The sequence below is a fragment of the Acartia tonsa genome, chromosome 5 (genome assembly GCF_053477335.1).
Source record: "Acartia tonsa isolate MP-2025a chromosome 5, ASM5347733v1, whole genome shotgun sequence".
In the NCBI taxonomy this organism is placed as follows: domain Eukaryota; kingdom Metazoa; phylum Arthropoda; class Copepoda; order Calanoida; family Acartiidae; genus Acartia; species Acartia tonsa.
Window position 1 is genome coordinate 37,884,435 of NC_137264.1, and position 27,122 is coordinate 37,911,556.

The following is a 27,122-nucleotide window of genomic DNA, read 5'->3' on the forward strand; positions in this document are numbered from 1 at the left end:
ATTTAAAAGATCAAGGTATTCATAACACATAAAAACATTTTCAAAAGTCTAAAACGTCAAGTTTTTAAGAATTAATTAACGTTTCTAGGAATTAATATACACGGATATTAAGGGAGAAGACAATGGACGATTAATATATACACATTCCCAATAACTATAATCAAAACTATCTCTTTTATAGATTAAAGTATTGGTTATATGTTAAAATCCATTAAAAGTACCAAAGTTTTTTTTTTTGCCTGAAAATAGACTAACGTGGTTATAAAACTTTGGATACCTATATATTTTAAACTTATTATACACTGACTTACGACATCTTAATTATAATTACTCCTCCCCATTTTCAATAGTTTTCATTTGTACAAACCTTATAATATAAATTGATTAATTATATTATTTGAGTGGTTGAAACCATATCCAATTGCTTAAAAGAAGGTGTATCAACTATTTTTTTTATAGCTAGCCGGTTCTTTTAGTAAGTAGTAGATGTAAAATTTTTCATAGAATTCAGATATGCAATCGGTTTTTTTGTAGACCTCTTATTTTTTAAGTAATTTAAGTTTAAAAAAAAAAAAATTAAGTCGATTTTAAGGTACTAAAATGCAACAAAAAAAAAGAAAGAAAATGGTCATTATGAACAAAAATAGTAAGATCTTTAATTTGACACCTTACTTTTTCAATTCTGTCAGGTAATTATTGAAAAAATCGATTTTTTTAAACCCACGAGAATAAAAACTTTGAACTTAATTTTATTATTTCACAAATAAAAAAATATGGGTTCATATATACCATTAGAATCAGAAAAATATTACGAATCCATTGTAAGCAAAATTGAAAAAAAAAGTTTACAATATAGTATATAAACTACAATAAAAGGAATTATATGAAAATATCATATTATGTTGTACAGGCAACGTCTTAATTCTTCAATTGAGTATAAAAATGGGAAGGGGGTAAAGAGGGGGTAAAGAGGGGGTAAAAAAGGGAAAACAATAGTGTTGTCTGAACAAAAAAAATAATTGGCCATTTCTGTAATTTTTTAATTTTTTAATTTTTTTCAATTTTGCTTACAATGGATTCGTAATATTTTTCTGATTCTAATGGTATATATGAACCCATGTTTTTTATGTCTGTTTGAGAAAATATTTAGGTCTAAAGTTTTTATTATACCGAGGTTAAAAAAATAGATTTTTTCAATAATTACTCAACAGAATTTTAAAAGTAAGGTGTCAAATTAAAGATCTTACTATTTTTGTTCTTACTGACCATTTTCTTCTTTTATTTTGTTGTGTTTTAGTACCTTAAAACCGACTTAATTATTTTTTTAAAAAACTTAAATTACTTAAAAAATAAGAGGTCTACAAAAAAACCGATTGCATATTTGAATTCTATGAAAAATTTTACATCTACTACTTACTAAAAGAACCGGCTAGCTATAAAAAAAAAAGTTGATACAACTTCTTTAAAAAAAGATATACGATAAACATAAAATAAGATGGTTTCTCTTGGTGAGTATTAATATTTTCAAAACTTCTCCGGAATCTACAATGTATTATAAGATCCAAAGGTTGGTAAAGTTCTTCTGTATATGATAACAGACTTACCTATATCATTTTACTTTATTTAATAACTAGCGGCTACGCTCCTAGAAGCCTCTAGGGCTTTTAAGGTAGGGGGAGGAAAAGTCGACCTCATCCAATTTTAAATTTGAGTTTCAAAAGAGTAGGTAAAAAAAATATTTTTTTAGGGGAGAGGGGGGTTAAGACACCCTCCCCAAAAATAGTTCAAACCTTCCTAGGACCTATAAAAAGCTTCACTGTAAAGGAGAACAATATCGGTTCAGCAGTTAGCGAGATCCTTTAAGACAGACAAAAAATTCTTACTACTTTATATAATAGGATAAAAGAAATCTAATAATTTAACTTAATTTTATAAATTCCATGAAACTATAAATAACAAGGATGACAACATCTAATAAGTGGTAAGCACAAGAAATATGAAAAACCATTTGAAATTTATATGAAAATCTAACATGACTAAGAAAGTTATACACTGGATGAAAATGTGTATTTTCAAACACAAAATCTGCAGTCTATTTCAAAAAGCAGCCAAGAAAATCACATTTACCTTATATGGTTACGGACTGAGGGACGGATGTACAGACATAGAAAGTATGGAATAGATACCATTGAGGCAAAAAAAAAATAGATTTAAATAAAAAAAGATATTTCAGTATCCGTAGACAACTGTATATAAAATCATACTAGGTATATATTAGTTTATATTTTAAGAAAAAGAAAATTTGTCAACCTCCCAATTAAATGTACTGGAATTGCATGAGTGTTATAATGAGTAGTTTCAAATACAAAATTATAGTAAAATTAATTAATTTGGAGCACAAATAAATATTAAATACAGAGGTTGATTAGACCATTTTTTAATACCTTTTGAAACAAAGGCATTTAGTTTTTGCTATTGCCACTCATTGTTTTCTTTACATTCCTAAACCCAGTGAGAGAGAGGGGGGGGGGGTAAAAATGTGCGGCTGTAATGTACCCCATATACAAATATGCAGATAAAAACTTTATTGTCATATTTGTGTAATAAACAATCTAACAACCTAAATTTAATTCTTGTATATAGTGGCATTTAAAATCTAGGAATATGGGTTAAACAAGTTTTAGGGAAATTTTTCTAGTAATTAATTACAGAATAGTTACGTCAGTCTGATATACTGGTAATCTAATTTTCAAATGAATACTTTGTTCTTGGAACTTTTTTCTTATTTTATTGTTTTCTAAATTTTATTAACACACCCTTTACACTTTCCTTCAAATTTTCTGGATAATCCTGGATTTCATGGCCTTTCAGCGAAAACTCTTAAATTTAATTAATTGCCCACTGTCCCCTCCCTTACTCCCTGAAAAACATGACCTAAAGTGTAACACAAAAGAGGTGGGGGAGGGTTTTTTTTTGTTCGAATGGGCACTTTTAGGGAAATCGATAAATATTTATCTCTTCATAGGGATTTGTAGTTCGGCCAGGACATGAGAACCTGGTTGGAATGACGGCGGTGGACACTATTGCAGATGAAGCTATCAGGAAAATATTTTCATAAAATAAATTAATCCACGCTTTCTAAAATGTATCTAACTGTTACAGGAATCATCATGCCACGTTTTGATTATATTGGACAATTGTAATATGCCGAAATTAACGACAAAAGTTATTTGTTATAGATGTAGGTGCCGAACCTTAATGTAGAACAGCTTTGCTTTTAATGATGATTAATACCAAATTAAAATATTTAAAATACAGAAATGTGAACTCTTCAAAAAGAAACTGTTATTTTAATGATGAATACCAACTTGAAATGTACAAGTAAGATTTTTTTATTACATTATCCTTAACAAGATGTCTCTCTGTGCCTATGTGTCCTAAATTTTATTAGCTGCTTGACAAAATTGGTGCTTCGTTAGTAGTTACTGTGAAGAAGAAAGTCGACTTTCGCATTATATTTTAATTTTGAAACGAAAAAGTTTTTAAAAAGTTGAGTGGGGAGGACATTTTTCTTATCTAGGGGCACCTTCTCTTTTGAGGGTTGATTGGAGGTACCCTTCCCCAAAATTGTTTGAAACCTTCATAGGATCTAGGAGAAGCTTCACTGTAACTGTAAACTATATCAGCTAAGCGGTTGGCAAGATCTTTTGATACAGACAGACATACATTACTTTACTTAAATATGTAAGGCTATTTGACTTTATGGCATTATGTTGCTTCGCTACATATCATATGGAGGACAAAATTAATTGTGCCTGTTTAGGAAATATTCCCAATCTGGATGTGTGTTTGAATGTCTGCTGAAATTTGGAAGGACCATACCTGGCCTTCAGGGATGTACACCATGGTTCTATCCTTCACTAAGTAAGTATTTCTGGAGTCAGCTGCCATATACATATATTCCCAGAACTGTTTATTTAAACTAATTTGGCTTATACTAGTATTAATGTAGCACCTATTTTATAGTGACAATTATGTTAATACAATAACAGCTTGAAAGTTGAATATGGGACAAAAAATAAATTATTTTATTTCTAGATACAAACATGTGTGATCCCTGGCAGACAAACGAATTTATAAGGAAAATATTCGGTGGAGATGCAGGGTAAGATAATAGTAGCTTAGTTTTTTTTTGATGTAGTTATCCATGTTTTAATTAATATTTTGCTGTCCTCTCTTCCCTAAATCTAATCAGTTGATTCTAGAGGGTAAGAACAATATAGGGATTTAGGGTTAATATACCATCCACTCCCATACCAAATTATTATCTTTTGTTGGGAGTGTCATAAGCAACACAATATATATTGGCGTTTCGTGCCATAGTTTACAGTCCTTAGTTTCATACAGGTGAATTTTTTAAATTTCCTCACCTTTTCTTGCCTTGCATAATTAATAAAAAGCTCTTAATTATAGACATTTTGCACAACATAACTTATCTTTATGATTGTTAACCATCCCATTCCCAACCGTGAAAATATAATCCAGAACGCTTGGGAATAATGAGAAAAAATAATTATCGTTGACAGTTTAAACAGAGAATTTGTAACACAATTCAAATAAATTTAAAAGAATTGAAAAAAAATATTTTTAATTCCTAATTTTTTTAGGGAACAATGCGGCCATTGTTTACCTGATTGTGTAAGCACAATTTATTCAAGCTCTGTTTCAGCCACACCTCTTAGAAGGTAATATTGTTTACCAGAATGTATAAGAATAATTTAATTTAGCTCTGTTTCAGCCACACCACTTAGAAGGTAATATTGTTTACCAGATTGTGTAAGCACAATATATTCAAGCTCTGTTTCAGCCACATCTCTTAGAAGGTAATATTGTTTACCAGAATGTATAAGAATAATATAATTTAGCTCTGTTTCAGCCACACCACTTAGAAGGTAATATTGTTTACCAGATTGTGTAAGCACAATATATGCTAGCTATGTTTCAGCCACACCCCTTAGAAAGTAATATTGTTTACCAGAATGTGTATGCAAAATTTATTCTAGCTATGTTTCAGCCACACCCCTTAGAAGGTGATATGGTTTACCAGATTGTGTAAGCACAATTTATTCTAGCTATGTTTCAGCCACAACCAATAAAATGTTAGAAATCTGCAAATTCTACAGTTGTATATTTTATATTTTTACTGTATTTCAGTCAACTTTTTTTTAGATGTGATACAAAAAATATTGGAATGTCCACGTTGTGTAAGTTTACAGATGATCTTCCCCATCCTAGAGTATGGTCTGAACAGGTACATAGATATATAGATAGATAGATAGATAGATAGATAGATAGATAGATAGATAGATAGATAGATAGATAGATAGATAGATAGATAGATAGATAGATAGATAGATAGATAGATAGAATAACCGGGAGTAAGAGAGCATATTTGACTGTGTATTGCAATGGCGCCAAAAGATGCTTAACCACGTTATCTTATTCGTTAAAATTTGAAAGGTGGTTCAATACTAGTAGTGTCCCAACTTTTTAACCAGTAATTTTAATATATAGAAAAGGGTAATTTTGTTTATCATCATTGGAAATATATATCCTTGTGTATGGTTATCGTCCGTTAACTTTTTCCTGAAGATTTCTGGAAACTAAATAAAATTAAGTTACATATTTCTTAAACGTTTGATACTGTTTTTTCTGATAAAGACTTTTTTTCTATCATTCTGCAGGTCACGTATTATTATTTTTTAGGTTGTAAATGAGTACAAGCGTGCCTACCCAGGGGAACCTTTGCCAGATTTCATCAAGTATGTTCTTATTCATTACTAGAAAAGCTCAGTATCTATAGAGACACTATTTTATTTCGATGCGCGTCAAATATAAAGAAGAGCGTCCTATGTTTAACTATGACGCGAAAAAAATTTTACATTCAGATTCTAAAGATAATTTGACTTTTAAATGGACTAAAAAATTACTGTCCAAATTCATGAGGTAAATATTTTTGTGGTACAAATTATTTGTACAAAAATTTAAATAACTTTCACATTTAGACTAAATTTTAAGAATGAAACTTCTTTTTTTTATTAATTTTGTAGTAATGACGAGTAACAGAAAATTCACATTTTAAAATATATTTGTCGGACCTTTGAATTTGGCTGTGTTTTATTAACTTTTTTTTGCATGTTAACTGATTAGAGGAAAAGAAACAGAGGCATATCGCTGGCCGCAGTAGCGGTCAGGTAATGAGGATGTAGCTTCCATGCAGTCAATTTCAGTTGCCACAAAATCCAGACTTCCGATCCTGTGTTAATAATAATAGATAATAATCATTCCTTGTTCTATCTCGAATCCATGTTTTTTTTTTGTGTTGACTACGTTTGAATATAAATTAGGATTATTAAAAAATGATTGCACAGTGTTAAATACAAATATTTTTTTAGGGAGTATGCGGTAAAAAGTGCACGAAGACAGTTTATCAATCCTGAAAAATTGCGCAAGGAAGCTGTTTTTGAAGGTTAACATAAGTTTTAATACTTTTTACTATCAAATCTACTCTATGATTCACTTTTTCTGTCCGAAACAACATTTAAACTTGTTTTGGAAGCAACATTTTATATGACATAATTATTCTATTCAACGATTCCTAGGACAACAAGGTACAATATTTGAAGTAAAGCCTGTTTATTGTTAAAAATAAAGTCCTAAAAATGTAAGTAGATCCTCAAACGGTATCGTGTATTTAAGCGATTTTTGCAACTTTGATTACATGCAAATTTGCTTAGAATTTGTTTATATCTTGTTCATATTAAGACCTGACATTCTGCAAGTGTTAATATTCGTTTGTCTTTCGCTTTTATGGATGTTTTCATCCTTGTTTTCTATTTAGAATTATATGAGGATGAGAAGAGTGCTACGTACAATGCATTTGAAAAAGATATTGCGGTCGTTCATTTCTTTTTCCAGGTAAATGAGTTGCAACAATTTGTGCTTTCCCTCAAAGTACATATCGTGCACAGAACGCCTCTCCCCTCATTTTAAAAATAAATTGAAAGTAAAGGGGGGGGGGGAGGGTGGGAGAAGATTGTTTTCTATGACTAAACCTTGAGGTGGTATCTAACTCTACGTGGCCTATAACATCGATGCCAAACCCAGTGGGGCTATCCAGTATCAAATATAACCTACCCTAACCTGACCTAAGTATGAAAGAAACAACTGAAAATTACCCTAGCTTTGCTGTTAATTTATTTCAAAATAATAAAAACATTTGATTGTTTTTTTGGTCATTAAGCTGCCCGCCTCCTCCTCCAACCCTTTCATATAATAACTAAAGGCCTTTAAATGTTTTTATTTAAAAAAAATACGTAACCTTTCATGTTGCGTTCAAGACTCTACGTAAAAAAATTCGTTACGTTCAGCGGTTAGCGGTACAGACATCCTGTTACTTTAGTATAAAGATAAGTTGATGAAGACTATGTTTTGAAAACTGCTTATGTATTATCAAAAAAGAAGCTTTTAAGTACTACACCGTTTGTGTCCCAAGCATTTAGAAGATCTGTATCGAATGGGTAGTAAAGAAACTATTTTAAAGACTCAAATTTGATAATAAAATAGCCCGGGATCAATGTGAAACCTCTATAAAATGAAGAACTCAATTGGATCCGTATTTATTTAAAAATTAAGCTAAAGCCAACAAAATTCTTACTACTTTATTAATTCGTATAAAACTTAATTTTACTCTCGCCCAGGAGGTGGAATCGAACCACTGCGCCTCTCGACGCCTACAGGTTTGAAGCCTGCACCCCAGACCACTGAAGGTCATCTGGACATTAAATCACAAACTTAAACATGAATACATTCAAACTTTTCATAATAACTCTCATTGACCATTTACTATAACTAGTTTTATACCAAAATGATAGCAATAACTAATAATTTAGATTAACTATGGCATCAAAATACATTTAAATCTTGTTTTTCAGTTAAAATAAAATAATTTTTTTGGCTGTAAAAGATAAAACTTAGAGAAAACTAAGAAATTGTTAAAAGTTTATAGTGAGACACCAAGCGGCGATTTGGTTGAACTAACATTAACAAATACAAAAAGTGTGCATTGTTACACATTACAGTATCAACAAAATAAAAAAAAAAATTTTTATCGTTTAAATGAAACTTTTGTTTTTTGATATTTGAATATCCTAGAAAGTAAATTTAAAATAATAAGATTAAGAATTTATTTTAATTTAATACTTGAAAAAATGCATAAATTGCTTATCTTTTAATTATAAAATATTTCAAGTCAATGCGTAAGATTTAAACGATTTTGTTATTTAATAAACAATTTATTATGCATTATGCATAATCACTAGCGGTTTCGTCCCTAGCCTCTAGGGGCTTTGCCCCAAGAGGTAATTAAGAAAAATACTACTGGATTTGCACCACTAATTTAAAATACTTTTTTAAAAATTGGGGGGAGGTAATTTTTTATTTTTGGGGGGTTGGGGGTGTACCACCTGCAAAGAAAATAGCCTAAAACCACAACAGGACAAGTAGGTATATTCCCTGAAGATTAGGATCCGACCGGTTCAGTGGTTACCGAGATCTTAAGGGACGGACAGACGGACAAGCTACTTTGTATTATAGATGGAGGAAGAGCAATCGAAGTAAAACAAGGATGACAACATCCATAAGTAGCGAAGCACAAAAAATCGTAGATGGGAATACGTACAGGTAGATTTAAAAGGTTTTTACTAAAATCAAGAATAGATTTATTGGATAAAATAAATATGAAACCTTGTTTTATTTTGTATGATGACGATGGTCAAAGTAAATTATATTAAAGATGCTCATAACAATGGGAAAAATTATTTTGATACTGATATCCCATAAAAGTTTAAAAATTGGATCAAAATAAACAAAGATCTTGGGAAATATGTAAAACATATAAAAATAGCCAAAAACCTGATAAAAGGCAGTCTGGCCGCCATGGTTGTTTTCAAATCCTTAACAACTTTAAAAATTTGGAAAATCGGACCATATACCTACACTGAAGATATGGAAAAAAGTGTTAAATATTTTTATAAATAGCCTGAAACCTGCCAAAAAGGCAGTCTGGCCGTCATGGTTATTTCCTTTAAAGACGGGAAATTTAATTTTGATATCTATAACTGAAAAATTTTTGAAAATCGGACTATAAACACTGAAGATATGGAAAAAAATGTTAAAAATATAAAAAAAACAGCCTAAAACCTGCTGAAAAGGCAGTCTGGCCGTCATGGTTGTCTTCTTTAAAAGACGGGAAATTTAATTTTGATATCTATAACTGAAAAAATTCTGAAAATCGGACCATACACTGAAGATATGGAGAAAAATGTGAAAAATATAAAAATAGCCTAAAACCTGCTAAAAAGGCAGTCTGGCCTTCATGATTGTTTCTTTAAACGACAGGAAATTTAATTTTGATATCTGTAACTGAAAAAATTTTGAAAATCGGACCATAAACACTGAAGATATGGAGAAAAATGTGAAAAATATAAAAATAGCCTAAAACCTGCTAAAAATCGGTCCGACCGCAAATGATGTTTTATAGTCAATTGTGCTCCTTAATAATGGGAATGTTGTCAAAAAATTTCAGCATTCTATCTTTTATAGGAGCTGAGTAAATCCCATTTCCCCCATAGCGTTACGGACTGACGGACTGACGGACTGACTGACTGACTGACTGACGGACGGACAAAGTGAATTATAGAGTAGCTTCGCTACTAAAAAACAGAGTATTGATTAAAGTTTAAACCAATCATAATTACATCCCTCAAAGGGGGTGGAAGAGAGTGATGTCACAGAAGGGGGGGGGGAGGTCAATTTGAACTGCATAAAAACGTTTAAGATTAAAAACCCATTGGCCAAGTGTGGGTATGAGCAATTGCCTTCCATTCCAAGGAACTAAAGGGATAAGACAATGGCCGATAAATTGATGTACATCCCTCATAATGATAAATAAAATCATCCCTTCCATAGATTTCAATTAGTGGTTGAAATGTTTGGACACTCAACTTAATGAACCAGCTAATCAAAATTCAACAAAAGTCTCCAAAGTTGATGGTCTAACAAATAAGATAACGTTATCATAAACTTTGGGGACTAGTGTATCAAAAAGTTAAATGTCCCCTCCCTCCCTGCTGTCATTCGCACGCCAATAAATAAAATAATTTTTATTCTAGGAACCAACAGTTTTTCAATACAGAAGATCACTAAGGTAAATCCTATTGTATAAAGTATAGTAAGCTTTTTTGTATGACGTGAAGGATCTCGCTAACCGCTGAACCGATTTGGTTCTCCTTTACAGTAAAGCTTCTTATAGGTTTTAGGAAGGTATTTAACTATTTTAGGGGAGGGTATCTCCACACTCCCATTACAAAATTGCTTTTTTTAAAATCTCAAATTAAAAGTGGGGGGTTGACTTTTCCTTAAATGCCTCTAGAGGCTTCTAGGGGCGTAGCTGCTAGTAATCATTATAACTGCATTTTAACTATTATTGGTAATGCTTTTATCAGTATTTTTTAAGCCTAAAAGTCAGGAAGAAAAAGCGCCATAAATTATAAATTTTCTGGCCTTCAAAAGATTTATTATCACGTTCTCTCATTCATTTTTCAATATTTCACACAGAATTTTTTCAAATCTTGATTGGTAAGTAGAAACTTTTCAGCCAATAGTTTTTATCTAAAGTAGGGATTCTCATGTTTATCATAATAGGAGGTGTTATCAATTCATCGTTCATTGTCTTATCTCTTAAGATTCTTGAGGAAAAAAATTACATTTTTAAGGATGACATGGGTTGATTTTGTTGGCCAAATTGGCGGAGTTTTGGGTCTCTGCATTGGTTTCAGCTTGTTGTCAGGTACATCTTCAATCCAGATATATTTGTTAGTGGCGAAGTCACTCTATAATTTACTTTACCCATTCTTATTGGGAAATATTTGAGGTAGAAGGCTGATTTTTTTTTGAGAAAAAATTTGCTGTCCTTATTAGATCTTCTTGGTCCGTTTGCCTGTAATGCCATGCGTTTTTAAAATAATAATGAAAATTCTGTAAATTGTTTTATATACGACTTGCAGCAAAGTGTATTTTATATAAATAGATAATAACTATTCGTTGCAGTCTTTGTGTGTTATGTAAGTTGTCGGTCTTGTTTTCCACCAATTATATTACAGTATTAAAGCTACTCTATAAGTGTTAGTATCCTTTCTACATGTCTGTAAGTCTGTCTATCGTTAGCTTTCTATTTAGTACTCTCTGCTAAATTATTTGATACCAAATATATCAAAAGATCATTTTTATCAAACATTTTAAAAATTAATTTTAGTTGTGAAGCTACTCTATAAGTAGCAGTGTCAGTTCAGTCTGTCTTTAGCTTTCTAGTTTATTTTCTTTACTAAATTATTCTAATTATCACGTGCATTTAAAAAAAATAACAGCTTAATGATCTAAATTAAATTTCAGTAATTAAAAAATAAAATTTGGTGGTATCAATAACTTATTTATGTAATTGCGGACAACTGGCTATAAAAACATAATTTTTGCTAGGTGTTGAAATAATCTATTGGTTTACACTGAGACTCTCACATAGAATATGTTGTAGCAGAGAGGAGGAACCAGTCAAGTAAGTATAAGTCAGGCAGGCAGGGGGGAGGGTACAGGGCACATAGAATATGTTGTAGCAGAGAGGAGGAACCAGTCAAGTAAGTATAAGTCAGGCAGGGAGGGAGGGAGGGTACAGGGCACATAGAATATGTTGTAGCAGAGAGGAGGAACAAGTCAAGTAAGTATAAGTCAGGCAGGCAGGGGGGAGGGTACAGGGCACATAGAATATGTTGTAGCAGAGAGGAGGAACCAGTCAAGTAAGTATAAGTCAGGCAGGGAGGGAGGGTACAGGGCACATAGAATATGTTGTAGCAGAGAGGAGGAACCAGTCAAGTAAGTATAAGTGAGGCAGGCAGGGGGGAGGGTACAGGGCACATAGAATATGTTGTAGCAGAGAGGAGGAACCAGTCAAGTAAGTATAAGACAGGCAGGCAGGTAGGGCACATTGCACTCCAAAATATATTTGTGCCCAAAGTCTTATAACCAGGTTATCTTGTGGGGCCTCAAAACTTCAGAGGTGGATTCTTAAAAAATATTTGCCCCACTAATCGTCCTTATTGTCCCAAACTAGTAATGCCCCATGAAGTACTTTATAGTGCCTATAAAAATGACGTCATACAGTACCATGATGAATAATAGGCCAATACACAGACTTAATTACCAATGGTAGGCCTATATTCATTTAAATTGACCAATGGTAGGCCAGTATGATGTCATTTTTCATAGGCACTATAAAAAGCTTTGAGTCCCATAAATAATTTTATCTGTCTGATTGTGGTTATTTTGTTTATTCTAACATGCCTAAATTAATGATAAGAGCTATCCGTTACGGACGGTCGTACGGACGGACCTACCCTAGAATGTAGAAAGCTTCACTTATAAAAAGACGAATTTAATTAAAAATCTTTGAGGACATATCAGTAAGACATCAAAATTTTGTAACAATTTTTTTATTTTTGAATGTTTCAGAAGAGTATTGCCATATGGAATGGACACAGCTTCATCAAGTAGTTAAAATTAATCTCAAAATACTCTCATTACCTTCGGGTTTACTCTGAAAGAACGGATTTCCAAGCCAAAAAATGACTTGATCAGTAATTTTAATTTGCGTTTCCGTGGACTAGCTAAAATATTCTGTATTGATAGTTTTAAGTCAAATTACTATGTAATAATATTATTATGGATAATTATTTATATAAATAGTGCAATTAAAGTTTACAATATTAGATTTAGATGAAGTTTGACAGACATACCCTACTTATAGAGTGGCTGCGCTACTGATAATGTATAGTTTATAAGAATTAATGTATATTTTATTAATCATATATTTAAAACAATGTTTTTTTTTAAAGTGAAATAATTGTAAAATTTTCATTTTTTATATAAAAATTTTTGAGGAATACAGCTATAGGACAATATTTAGTACAAAATAGCAAATATTTATGTCTTAGCTTAGTTAAAATGGCAAAATTACAAAGAGACACTTTTAATTATTTATGTTTTCTCTTTTTATACTTAAGAGGTTGTAGATAGATTAATTTATGTGCCATTGTCCTATCTCAGTATCCTTGATTTAATTATTAAAGTAAAAAACAATCAAAATTGGAGCAATTTTTCTCATTAATACCATGTATAGCCTCCTCCAATGAAAGGTTGTCATAAATGTCGTCGTACAATAGCAGAGCCTCAAGACTGAAATAATAATGGATGTGTACATATACTTGGATATTGCATCAGATTTTCTCCTACTCCAATAAAATCATTCTTTTAGTTGGCAAATATAACGATATCCTCCCACACGAAAGACTTTACTCCATCCTATCCCTGACCAATGGAGTAACGTATTGACCAATATCAGATTGCTTTATTAGCAACCTAAATTGACGATAAAGATATCCCTGTTACAATATCCACGTAATGTATATCCATTGAAATGGTATGGTGTGCATACACTTTCGCAAATGCGAGAGTAAAAGCACACCAAATAAATATTATTATTTTATAAGCTTGTATATTGTATAATTTTAATTGTAAAAGATATAACTTAAAATTCAATTATTATAATATAAATGTAAAATCCTAATAAAATGTAATTTTACAGATTAACAATTATTTACAAGCGTTTATTTTAATGCAGAAAAAAATGCTCATGCTGCGCTACTTATGAATTTTATTATCCTTGTTTTCAATTAATTACCTGATAATTTTATCTGGAATTGACTGTTTGGCTGCCAGACAGGCTGCCTGCAGGATACACGATTTAGTTTCTTTCCATTTCATTATTGTATTCAGTAAACTTGATTTTTCACTAAAAAAGAATCAATTAGCATAAAACAATTTTAGGAAAAACGCGGTGGTTTGCCTCAACCCTCAAAGTACCTAATCATATGTAAACCCCCCCTCCCCCCCCCCCCCCAACTACCATTTTCTCTGAAATAGATTAAAAATAAGGTAAATTTCCCAACTTTTTATACTTAGTGATAATTCATGAATGTGTCGCAACAACAGACCTATTATACAGATAACTACCTCACTTCCTTTTTCAATGACCCTTTACGCCTGCTTCCAAATTATTTTCTGTTACTTGGCTGTGTTAATATAAGCGACACCATTGTATGCTTTTCAATGACCCAATAGAGGGTTGGCACAATGACACTGCGATGGGGAGATTATTATTTAAACCTTTTTCCCTCTAGTGTTTTACTCTAATGTCGCAACTAATTACCATGCACAGTTAGGACTTCTAGACAAAGGTGTGCAATCAAAGAGTTGGTTGTCTAATGGGTGTTACCTCACTTAATACCCTTGGTGATTAAGCGCGTTTGTTCAAGATGGGTTAGATAGGACTTTTACTCCCGAGCCCCGTGTGAGCGAGCCCCCAAGAGGTCAAGAATTATACCTGGATCTACCCATTGCCATCATAACCATGTTCATATTCATATTTGAGTTGGCGTTGTTGAACACATTCTGATTGTTACTGTTCAGGCTGTCCTAAAATTTATCTCTTCCTTAGATCTTTAAATAAACGCTATTCTAATAATGACATTGAATCTACAAAATCATTGATAGGTCTTGGAAAATGAGTTAAAATGAATAGCATCTTAAAGAACAAACAAACAAGGATGACAACATCCATAAAAGCGAAGCACTGAAACGGTAGGACAAACGGACATTAACACTTGTATAGTGTCTAAACTGAATTATCAGAATATAAAAGTATAAGAGTCGAAGCAAAATTGTAAGTAAATTTGTTGAAAAACTTCTTGATACAGGATAATGTTTATTGAGTTTATGGACATACTTACATTTTTAGGATTTGATTATAGACTTGCTTCGCTTAAAATATTGTTTTTTGTTGTCCCAGGAATCAATATACCAAAAATCAGATCAAACGGATAATTAGATCACATAAAAATTTGCTATTAAAAAATTAGAAAAATCAACATGTTTAAAATGGACGTACGGACATTCTGGTAATGATTATAGAGTTGCTATGCTTTTTAAATCGTACCTAACTACTACAGGAATCATCATGCAAAGTTTGAAATCGATAGGACAATTATAACATGCCTAGATTAACGAATAAAAGCTATCTATCTCGGACGGACGTACGGACAGACCCTAATTATAGAAAAGCTTCGCTTTTAAAAATTATTGTAATCTAGTATATAATAAAATTAAACACGTTTTTAAAATAAATTGAAAATTAGGAGGCATGATAGTTTTTTTCCCTATGCTTAACCCCTGTAGGGTGTTGTAACTTTGCGGAGCCTATACATGCGATGTCATAACCCTGCAGGGCTACCCAGTATAACCTAATCTCACCTAAAGTAAAAAAAAACTACCCTTCCCTATTTTCAACTAATAAGGCACTTTACTTCCCTCATATAAGACAAAGTCGTCCTTGTTATCAAATCTGATTTGTTACCTGGTTATTATTGTTGTTGTTGTTATTATTGTTGTTATTCACATTAGTCACCACGTTGCCAGCAATTGTTGTTGCTACCACAGCTGCTGTCATAAAGGTCCATACATTAAAGCCTGAATATTTTCACTAATTATTAGATTCATAGAAAATTTGAAAAATAAATACAAATAAAGAAGAATTATGAGACAAGACTTAGTTAATATTTTTTTGAAATAAAATAGCTCTTTCTGGCACCAATCGTTGATTAAATGCATTCAGAATGTAGAGACAGCGCAAAATAGAACCAAAAAAATAACGTCATAAAATACAGTTTTCCAATGAGAGGCCAGTATACATTGTAATTGACCAATGGTAATTCTCGCCTCTCATTGGTTATTTTTATCGTATGACGTCATTTTTTTGGTGCCATTTTGCGCTGTCTCCAGAATGTATGTATATTAAATGATCCCTAACCTACGGAAGGTCAAACGGAAGAACCTGTGCTACAAAAAAATATTACTTACCCCCACCAGAAGTAGATGTAGAAGGGGGTGGACACACAGAAATATTCTCCTTAAAAAAAGACTATTATGAAATTATTGGTTGAAAAGTTTTGACATTGCAAGTTCTGATTAACAAACTAAGAAGAGTACCCAACGTTAGATACTTGACCTCATTATTAATTGGAATTAAGTCTACAAATACTTTATAAAAGACCAACAAAGTCAACTGTATAGAATCTTCAAAACAACAACCAATAATAAATTAATATACAACCACAATGATGAAAACAAAATTACACCTTAATTTGATTAAAATTATTGGTTGGCAAGTTTGGACACTACTAGTTTGGAACCAATCAATCAAAATTCCTTTTAAGTTGCCAAAGCTTATGAGCCAACAAATAATAAAACGTGAATATAAAACTTCTGAACAATCACCTTATAATCAATTGGCATATATTTGACTTTATTGCTGGATGGTAGTCTTATTTGTCTCTTTGGGAAGGTTGAGCATATCACTGAGAAAAGTATAAGAAGAATCCTTGCACACCTCTGAACTTCCATTTTCACTGAAAAAAATAAGTGAAATAATATTAAGTTTTTAATAGAATAGCTTTATTATGAGTTTTTCAATTCTAATAAATGATAAAACCATAAAAAATAGCTAAATAATAAACGCGAGGGGGTGCCTGCATACCATGGTGAGCTCTGATACCCCCCCCCCCCCCTATCTTTTAAATGAAAATAAAGAGAGATCGGTAGTATTTTTTTCATATGCCTAAACCCTACGAGGCAAATACCTGCCGTGCCATAACACTGCAGGACTACCCAATACCAAATATAAAATAACCTAACCTGGCCTAAAAGAATAAACAAACATACGATAAACCAACTCATACCCCTTTTATATTCAATCTATTTTAAAAATAACGGTGTGGGGGAAGATAGTTAAAAGTGATCACTACATGCAATTAATTTTCAGCCTTAAACTTCTGAAATAAACAGGGAGGGGTTGGGGGGGTAAGGTCTACTGATTAGTGATCGCAAGGCACTTTGAGGTAAAGCCTCAAAAAGTAAACAATTAACCTGTAATCAAAAATAAAATTTTCTATCTCAGAATCTTGAGTAAAATCCGCGACAATTAGTCCAAAGTAGATGTTCAGGATCTTTTCCACTGTATTCTCATCATTAACTTTATCTAATGTTTCATTAATGACAGCTATGTCATCAATAATCTCATCTGGTCTATCACTATTTAAATGTTCCAATTCTTTTCCTGATTGATAACACTGTGTATTAAGATAAATGGTTTTGATAATTTTTTTCACAATTGATTCACTGATCGGTATTTGTTCCAATATTTTCTTTAGGTTATCTGAAAATAAAACAAACAAAATACTTGATAATAAAATTAAATCGCAAAAAGCATTGTATCTATGGACGTATGAATCATCATCCAAAAAACTATCTAGATAATTTATCAAATAAAACATAATCTAAATGAACGAAAGGTTGAAATTTTAAAGATATATGGACCATCATTACAAATAGAAAAGCTTCCCTTTGAAATATATTGCTTTAAAAAGTAAAAAAAATTGAGAGGGAAGAGATTATTTTTTTTAGAGGTGATTTCTTTCGGAGGGTGGTCAATGTCATACCCTCCCCCAAAATAGTTATGCATCTTTCCAGGACCTTAGAGAAGCTATATTGTAAAGGAGAACCATATCAGTTCAGCGGTTAGCGATATTCTTAGGTTCAGACACGCATACAGAGATCAATTCTGTTATAAATTTTTACCTGTTAAAGTTTGAAAACTTCTTTTACCAGGAACAATCAAATTCATCTGCATGTTACTATTAGCACTGTTGGCAACATTCTACATAATAAATATAATTTAATTCATCTGCATGTTACTATTAGCACTGTTGCCAACATTCTACATAATAAATATATATTGCATGTTACTTTTAGCACTGTTGGCAACATTCTACATAATAAATATATATCTGCATGTTACTATTAGCACTGTTGGCAACATTCTACATAATAAATATATAACATATAGATGAATAATCACTAGATGGACCAATAGGAATTCAGTGTATGAACAATATGGCCATATTATTTGTTAGACTGTGTTCATAATTTCTTCATATTTTATCCATGTAATAAGTAAGCTACAGGCATGTTGGCCCCGACAGGTAGAGATATTGTGATTGCTATTGAATATTTCATTTTTCTATAATCCAATACTATACATCATTTTTCAGTACAGCCACGAATAAAGTATAGCCAAAAGGTGAAATAAATCTAAAATAATATTAGGAGGGCAGATAAAAAGGGAATTTCTAAGAACAAAAATCACGAAACCTTTGACAATAAATTTAAAAAAAATTAATTCTGTTGTTTGTTACAGCGTATTATTGACAGCTTTCCGCGGATATTAAAATGAAAAATTGCGAGATTAAGACCAGTTTTGTTAGCCCCAAAGGTTTTAAATTTTATGATTTTTATTTGAATATTCTGTAATATATAAATTGTCTATAATACGATGCTGTACATGATTTTAGTATGGGTGAGAACCAGTTCTAATCCATCAAATATAAATCGGATTCAAAGCCATACTGGAAAAGTATTCCTCTGATAATCCGAATTCTTACTGACCTGATTATTGCTGTTATTGTTATCATTATTCTCATTGTTGTTATTATTGTTATTGTTTGAGTTAGCATTGGCAACTAGACCACAGAAAAGTGTTCATACAATTATGTTCAATTAAGTAGCGCAGCAAGGACAAGAAAAGATAGGTGAAATGTTAGCAGGGACCATTAGGGATAAACTTATGTATACCCAAATGATGATAAATAAATTACCCCTTTTGTAGATTATTGTTTGTAACGTTCGGACGCACGACCTAATAATTTTTAAAACATATCCAAAGTTTTTATGTTAACAAATAATAAAAAATTGCTATTTATTTAAGTCAAGATTTAAATAATTTGTATGAACACTGCAGACCTAGATTAGCAGCTACAGTAGAGGCCACAACCCCAGCGGTCATATACCCCCACACTGAAGAGGTTAGTCCTCCAGGTGCCTGTCAGTTTTAGAAGTCTATTTCATCAATATCGAACTTTTGTGTTGTTTTTATACCAACATAAAACTATGATAATTCTATTGCATAAAGTAGTAAGGATTTTTTTCTTATTCATTTTATGGAAGCTTCATATAAACTGTAGTTCCTTGTATGATTTTAGACTATTTGTCAGTAACGACAACTTCAATTAAAATCTTATCGACCAAATAAAATTAAAAATTTAAACAAAGGCTCTTCTTATACTCTTTTAATTTAAGAAAGAATAAAATTTTTATAGGGCAGACCCACAGACAGAAAAAACAGACACATAGACATTCTGTTACTTTTATAGGAGGATAGACCCATTGCCTTTGGAGGAGATGGACAAAAGTTGATTTCTGTGTTCTGAAAGTAAAAAGCAAACAAGATTAGTTTTCATAAAAACTTATGCCTTCTATTTGATGTCTTAAATTCACCTGATTTAAAAAATTTAATAAACTTGTATGGTACCTTATCAAGAATGTTGTTTAAATTGCCATTGTCTTATCCTTGTATTAAAGTCATATATGACACATTAAAAACACAATTACGAATGCCTTGCATAAAAAAAACTAGGATGAAAACTTCCATAGAAGCGAAGCTCTGAAATGGTACATTAACGTACATAAACACCTGAAGAGTGTCAGAATTGAATTAGCAGAAATTAATTGTATAAGACTGGACAAAATTGTAAATAGATTTGTTGCAAAACTGCTAAAACACTGTATATTGTTTAAAGACATACTTCAATTTTTAAACTTGATTATAGAGATGATTCGCTTATAAAATTTTACTTTGTTGTCCCAGGAATCAGTATTCCAAGATGAATAGGATAATTAAAACTCATAAAAAATGGTTGTCAAAAATGTTTTAAATGGATGTACGGACATTTTAAAGTTTAAAATTGATAGGACAGCTCTAACATGCCTAAATTACCAATACGAGCTTTCTGTTAAGGACGGAAGTAAATACGGGTCGACTCTAATTATAAAAAAGCTTCGGTTTTAAATGGAGTGTTAGTTCTGGCGTTATATAAATATTAGTGACGGTTAGCTAACAGATATTGGTGGTCTTGCAGTTGAATAGTTTGTTAAGTAGAATTGCTATAATCAAAAATAGTAACAATTAATCATAACTGTTGACGTCTTTAGAAATGCAAAGCTATGATAAGACAAAATTTTGGTAATGATATTCCATTATGGCTTCAAAACCGATTAATATCCGCTGGATTAGAACTGGTTCTCTGCCATACTGAAAATCATGTATATCGTTGCAATACAGACAATTATTCTACAAAAAAAAATCAAATCAAATCATACTGTTGATTTCAATTTTGTTAGCATAAGGCCTTAAGCCCCTCGAAGCTAACAAAACTGCAAATAATAATCTTATGATTTTTACTTCTACTATCCGTGGAGTGCTGTCTATAATACAATGTGATAAATATCTATTATCAACTTTATCAAATAGTTGATTCAGTCTGTAATTCGCAGTAGACTTATTGCTTTGTGTTTTTTTATATTTATTTTATGTTTAATCATTATTATTTTTTAAACTGACCAAGCTAAGTTTAAACTCATGAAGCTAAGTTTAAAAACTGACCAAACAATGTTTAGAAACTGACCAAGCTATGTTTAAAAACTAACCAAGCTATGTTTAAAATCTGACCAAGCTTGTTTAAACTCACAGAGTTAAATGTTTAAACTCACTAAGTTAAATGTTTAAACTCACCAAGTTAAATGTTTAATTTCACCAAGTTAAATGATATAACTCACCAAGTAAAATGTTTAAACTCACCAAGCTAAGTTTAAAAACTGACCAAGCTATGTTTACAAACTGACCTAGCTTGTTTAGACTCGCTGTTAAATGTTTAAACTGACCAAGCTATGTTTAAAGACTGACCAAGCTATGTTAAAAAACTGACCAATCTTGGTTAAACTCACAGAGTTAAATGTTTAAACTCACTAAGTTAAATGTTTAAACTCACCAAGCTAAGTTTAAAAACTGACCAAGCTATGTTTAAAAACTGACCAAGCTATGTTTAAAAACTGACCTAGCTTGTTTAGACTCACCAAGTTAAATGTTTAAACTGACCAAGCTAAGTTTGATTGATTCACTTCACTAAGAGGCAAAATGGCTTCTGGACAGAGACCCGGCGGAGCACTGACCAATATTTGTCAAATTAAGCTTGTTTTGTTAGGTGAATCAGCCGTAGGAAAAACATCTTTAGTTTTTGGATTTGTCAAAGAAGTGTTCGACAAACTTGAATTTCAGGAATTTAATTCAACAATTGGAGCTGCGTTTTTAAGTAAAACAGTATTTTTTGATGATACCACAGTTAAATTTCAAATTTGGGACACTGCAGGACAGGAGAGATACCACAGCCTCGCCCCCATGTATTACAGAGGTGCTCAGGCTGCCATAGTTGTTTATGATATTTCCAACACAGACACATTTGAGAGGGCAAAGACATGGGTGAAAGAACTCCAGAAACAAGCAAGTCCAAATATAGTGATTGCTTTGGCTGGAAATAAGGCTGATCTAACATCAAATAGGGTGGTTGAGTATGAGAAGGCTTCTACGTATGCAGAAGACAATGGACTTTTGTTCATGGAAACCAGTGTTAAGACCAAATTGAATGTGAACAACATTTTCTTAGCCATCGCCCAGAAGCTTCTGAAGCAAGGAGATTCCGGCGGTCAGGCCACTGGGGGTACCTGCCTTACCCAGTCTAACAACACGGAGGACAACAAGATGGGAAATTGCTGCAATAGATAAGGTATTAATAAAAAAAAACTACCCAACGAGCCATTCACCATCATGACCTACCCAGACCAAAATATTTCACTGCTATCATTCATACCAAGCTCAGAGCATCAGATCTAACTTGATTAAAGTAATGTTCGGTGACAATAAAAAGACCTATTTGACTCAGCAACTCTCCATAAACTATCAGCACAACTTATTATCAAGACTTCACGAATGTTTAAATTACAAGTGAGCTAAGATATTATGAATAATAACATCCTTGTTAATATTAACTAGATGGTTGCTACGTATATTTATAACCTACTTTACAAATACGGTACTGCATCAAACCCTAGATATGTCAAACAGTAGATGCGACAAACGCTAGACAGACAAACAGTAGACAGACAAACCCTAGATATGACATACGCTAGATACGACAAACGCTAGAATGCGACAAACGCTAGAATATGACAAACACTAGATTTTTTCTAAAGGCGACAAACGCTAGAATTTATCCTTTTAATAAAGTAAAAGGATGATTGTTTGTCTGTACCTAAGGATCTTGCTAACCGCTGAACTGATCGGATTCTCCTAAACAGGGTAGCTTCTCATAGGTCCCGGGAAGGTTTATAACTATTTTGGTGGAGGGGGTCAAAAATGAGGTTGGGGGGGGGGGGGTTCAAAAGTTTTATAAGAAAGTTTTCTCATTCGTATGCTAAGAAACTTTTGGTACTTTAATGAATTTTGATTGGTTGGTTTAATAAGTTGAGTTTTCAAACGTTTCAACCACTAACTTTGCGCTTTAGGGAATGTACATAGATTTTTAGGCCATTATCTTATCCCATTAGATCCCGGCATTGATAGTGAAATAAATTAAGTATCTATGAACGAAAAAATCTATGAATATTCTTTAAGTTTAAATTCTAGCATATGTCGCTTCTAGTGTTTGTCGCACTTTAAAAATTCTACTGTTTGTCGCGAAATTAAAAATTATACTGTTTGTCGCGAAATTGAAAATTCTACTGTTTGTCGTAGTCTAGTGTTTGACGCATCTATTGTTTGTCTGTCTAGCGTTTGACGCATCTACTGTTTGTCTGTCTAGCGTTTGTCGCATCTACTGTTTGACATATCTAGTGTTTGAAGAAATACCACAAATACATACCAAAGTCTAAGTAAATTTTATTTTATATTTACACATCAGTCTGCTTTAGGATGCGGAGAGAGCAACACGCATGTGTGGCGCTCTATCCCCTACGCGCGCTAATTGTGTCAATATTCTTTGTTATGAGTGCATAATAAAATCTTCGCAGTTTTCCGATAGGTGCTATGAAGAAAATGTTGGTAATTGGGCACAGACGATTCCTGCCATCACTGGAGAAGATAAGAAGAAACATTTTTCTGTCTGCCTGCTTTTTTTTCCTGCTTCATCAATTCAAGCTTTTTCGAGTCATTTAATTTCCTTTGTCTGCTTTATTCTAAATATTGTTTGGAAATTTGACTCCAACCTATTCTGCCCGCCAAAATGCCCCCCACCCTCATCACCAATATGACAGTCTCACCACCTCTCTCCCCTACAAACTTCTGCCTGCCTTCAACCCCATCCCTCACCTTCCCACATATACGCCTGAGGTTTGAATTCCCGCTTAAAATCATTGTGCTTAATTATTATATCTAGTTGGTGTGTGTGAAAAGGGAATAAGTTTCCCTTTTATTCTGTTGCAGCCTCCCCCATTTTTATGGGGTAAACTTCACCCGCCTGGCTTTGGAGCGGTACACGTCAAGTGAAATTTAGAAATCCATGGCAAGAACTTTTGTAGCCTTTTTTGTAGGCTACCTTACAATTTTGACCTTTCCTCAATTTTGTAAGTCCCGAAAAATGCCCAGTAAGCTTAAACTGGAAACCTCCAACTCCACAGTCTACTCCTGCCCAAAATGCTTGCTATCAATGAAACCAATCAACTCTTAACAAACTGAAACACGAACACCAAACCAATTCAAACATTATCATTTTAATTGTGTAGTTAGTTTTTTTATGTTAGTTATAAATATTTCATAACCCTTAACTTACTAACACGTATCTAATTTATCATTTTTTTCTTATTTTACTTATTATATGATGTATGATTATTTCTGTAAAACGAATAAATCATTTCAACAACAACAACAATATTTACACATAGCACTTTCATATGTTTTTGCACTCTTGAAAAAGTCCCCAAAAGTTATTTTATAACATGTCATTAAATTTAATTAACTTTCCTATGAAAAAAAGTAAAAATTTAAACTGTAGATACTATTTTTTAGCTTAAATTGCTTTTAATCGTGCAAAAAGTTTGATAAAGAAAAACATTTACATGTAAATGGCCACTTAGACAGAAAACAAGGATGACAACATCCATAAATAGCGAAGCACTAAAAATTCATGGAAGGAGAAGCAGACAAATTATAGAGAAGAATAGAAATCACAAAAACCTTTCTGAAATAATAATAAAAATATTTAAATGACTTTTCATGCATGACTGATATACTGACGAATAAAGTATATTGTAAACTTGATTCTCATTGATACAGGGAATCTTCATCAAAAATTTAAATGTATGTACTTTGTTCTGCTTCACAAACCAAAGAAGTTCTCTTGTTTCAACAGTTCGAGACAACACCGCTCACGCGACATCCTACCTGCCAATGTAAATACAGATGCAATACAATATATGTAATTATAAATATAATTATGCTTATTTTTATCTTCTGGAAAGTAAATCTACGGATTTAGATAATTGTATAAAAATAACTTACTGTTCGATGCTCATATGGACGATATTCGTATTTTGGCTTTGGTTTCCTTAAAATATAAAAAATAGATGTATTAAGATTCCTGTAATGACAAGGTATTATAAGCATATAATTAGGGATAAGAGTATCAAACCGTATAATCATTACTATTATATGAATGCATATATTTTTTTCATAGACAATTTTTATTTCTCGATTAATACAGCGTTGGTTAGATTGTATATGAGTTGCGACTGTTTACATATAGCTAAGGCACTCCCCTAATTATTACTATTCATTTGCACATCAAAGCAGGTTTTACTTTTAACGTCTTCAGTTTTGCCGAGGTTTTGGATCACCTTTTCGAAAACTTTACTTTATGATCATAAGGGGGCTTCAGGTTTTAGACCTCCAAACGCAATCTTTGATTGCATGATCTTTGTCTTAAACGTCCTAACTGGCATGGTAATTTACATCGCGCACATTACATAACTGCAGTGGGAGCCATTTTTAACGTCTTTAGTTACGATGTTAGGCAGATATTTGAACCTATCACCTCCCCGACGACGAGAGGATACGCTACGTGTTGAGCTAAGGTCGCGGGTTCTCCATTTATACTTACTTGTATTTATCTGCTGATATAATCTTATTTTGTAAGATTAATGCGAGGAAAATTATACATTTTCTCATTCTTAATTTTTCATTCTAGAAGATGATTATTAAAATATCGTTATGTCGATATTAAGTTAGCTAAGTTCGATGTCTGACGTATTAGCTTCCCTGTTATGTGTATACTAGCGGCTACGCCCCTAGATGCCTCTAATGGCACTTTAAATGTTTGATTTAAAAAAAAAATAATACATAATATTTCTATGTTGCGTTCACGTTAAAAAAATCGATTTTTTGTGATTTCTCTTGGGAGGGTGGTGGTACCCTCCCCCAAAATAGTTATAAACCTTCCCGGAACCTAAGAGAAGCTACCATGTTAAGGAGAACCCGATTGGTTCAGCGGTTAGCGAGATCCTTCGGTACAAATTAACAGACAGACAGACAAACACACATCCTGTTACTTTATTATAAGGATTGTTAAAAGCGAAACTTTTCTACAATTATGGTAGTTCTGTCCGTTAAAGCTCTTATCGTTAATATAGACACGTTAGAATTATCTTATTTATTTCAATCTGTGTATGACTAGATTCATGTAATAGTTATTTATAATTAACTTTTAACAGAAAGTCCAAACGTCCATTTAAAACATGTTATTTTTTTTACATTTTTTACAACTAATAATCATCCAATTTATCTGATTTTTGGCACAGTGATTCCCATGAAAACAAGGTACAATAATATGAGCAATAATTTGGAGCTTCACTTTTATGTATGTTGTCACTATTCACTATTAAAATGTACTTAACTATGATAAAGTAAAAATGAAACCAAGCAAGTTTTATGACATGTTAGTGAAAGAAAAGTGAAAATATTATATCTGCGTAAAAATAACTGTTATACTTTCGGTTTCGTTTCTCCACTTTGTCATACATAAGCACCAAATAACGGTAAACTTGTAAATAAAGTTATGTTTAGATGTTTTGTTTGTTTGTTAATTTAGATCTCTAAAACAGTAAATTAAACTTTTAAACTTAAGGCGTCATAGTGGTCCGTTTAGTTTTTTTTCTATATCTATCTAATCGAGCACAAAACGGCCCCCTCCCCCCTATGAGATTGTATGGGGTGGGGTAGTTTTTTTATGTTTTACTAGAACCTCAAAACTTTTTACCCCAGATGTAAAATGTACATTTAAAAGGGATGATTTGTTAAGGCCCGGGGGGGGGGGGACCTGCATTATGTTGTGCAAATACTAAAAAATCACCTGATTTGAAAAAAAGGACTTTGAACCATTGTCTATCCTTCTATTTAATCTTGACAAATCACTGCAATTTATTTTCTATTAATTGTCCTTTATTTACGTCAATTTAAAACGTTTCAAATTTTATTGTGCAAACTGTGTATAAATTGCGTAGCTTCAATAAACCTGAGTTTTACTGTAAGGTTTTTTTTAAAGATTTGTTGCATTTATTTTTTCTTAATCACCAATTTTCTGATAAATAATTGACATTTTTTATTTAAACATTTGTAATGACCTTGACATCTCCATATTTTGCCATAAATTACTAGGAAACTAGTGAATAACTATTTCTAATTGCATTTATGCTAACATTTTTGCATAAATGTAAATAAAATTACCAAAAAATAAGCTGTTTAAAAATAATATTTAATTTATTGCAATTCTTTGATTTTCCGCAAAAAGAAAAAAAAGGAATTTAAAATAAACTCAAAAAATGAAATTATTTTAAACTTGTGAATGACCTATCCACAAGGTTAAACATTACCTGGACCAATACCAAACTTCCCGAAACATTAA

At 32.0% G+C, this 27,122-nt stretch overlaps 2 protein-coding genes, 1 non-coding gene and 1 pseudogene across 4 annotated transcripts in view; 2 read left to right on the forward strand and 2 right to left on the reverse strand.

Moving 5' to 3' along the window:
- LOC145320022 (uncharacterized) overlaps positions 1–13,758 on the forward strand; it is a 42,219-nt gene extending 28,461 nt beyond the window's left edge. Inside the window, exons 19-31 of the mRNA XM_080162462.1 lie at positions 3,026–3,099; positions 3,316–3,381; positions 3,824–3,924; positions 4,099–4,165; positions 4,668–4,745; positions 5,230–5,311; positions 5,767–5,822; positions 6,456–6,529; positions 6,902–6,978; positions 10,233–10,267; positions 10,836–10,909; positions 11,596–11,671; positions 12,622–13,758. Coding sequence (XP_080018588.1) covers positions 3,026–3,099; positions 3,316–3,381; positions 3,824–3,924; positions 4,099–4,165; positions 4,668–4,745; positions 5,230–5,311; positions 5,767–5,822; positions 6,456–6,529; positions 6,902–6,978; positions 10,233–10,267; positions 10,836–10,909; positions 11,596–11,671; positions 12,622–12,667 — 906 coding nt within the window. The 3' untranslated portion in view covers positions 12,668–13,758. The remainder of the gene's footprint in view (positions 1–3,025; positions 3,100–3,315; positions 3,382–3,823; positions 3,925–4,098; positions 4,166–4,667; positions 4,746–5,229; positions 5,312–5,766; positions 5,823–6,455; positions 6,530–6,901; positions 6,979–10,232; positions 10,268–10,835; positions 10,910–11,595; positions 11,672–12,621) is intronic.
- TRNASTOP-UCA (transfer RNA opal suppressor (anticodon UCA)) lies at positions 7,754–7,840 on the reverse strand. The gene has a single exon. It is a non-coding gene; the product is annotated as a tRNA-Sec (tRNA).
- On the reverse strand, positions 13,210–25,401 carry LOC145320023 (uncharacterized). Its single transcript, XM_080162464.1, has 13 exons — positions 25,323–25,401; positions 24,725–24,770; positions 19,508–19,543; positions 19,081–19,159; positions 18,727–18,800; positions 17,860–17,938; positions 17,149–17,437; positions 16,501–16,631; positions 16,084–16,132; positions 15,581–15,693; positions 14,552–14,643; positions 13,850–13,960; positions 13,210–13,344 (listed from the first exon to the last, which is right to left on the reverse strand). The coding sequence occupies exons 1-8, from the start codon at positions 25,388–25,390 to the stop codon at positions 16,529–16,531; spliced, it is 774 nt and encodes a 257-aa protein (XP_080018590.1). The 5' UTR covers positions 25,391–25,401; the 3' UTR covers positions 13,210–13,344; positions 13,850–13,960; positions 14,552–14,643; positions 15,581–15,693; positions 16,084–16,132; positions 16,501–16,528.
- Positions 20,720–24,089, forward strand: LOC145320024 (ras-related protein Rab5 pseudogene; annotated as a pseudogene). The gene has a single exon (XR_013880105.1). The product of XR_013880105.1 is annotated as a ras-related protein Rab5 pseudogene (transcript).
- Positions 25,402–27,122: the final 1,721 nt, after the last annotated feature.

Bases quoted from the DNA above. Each gene is read 5' to 3' on its own strand.
- LOC145320023 (XM_080162464.1), bottom strand. From the start codon at position 25,390: ATGAGAAAATGTATAATTTTCCTCGCATTAATCTTACAAAATAAGATT. The intron at 19,544-24,724 runs GTAAGTTATTTT...TTTTACTTTCAG, and splicing joins GTCCATATGAGCATCGAACA to AACACAGAAATCAACTTTTG. The intron at 16,632-17,148 runs GTTAATTGTTTA...TATTTTTTTCAG, and splicing joins AATTTTATTTTTGATTACAG to TGAAAATGGAAGTTCAGAGG.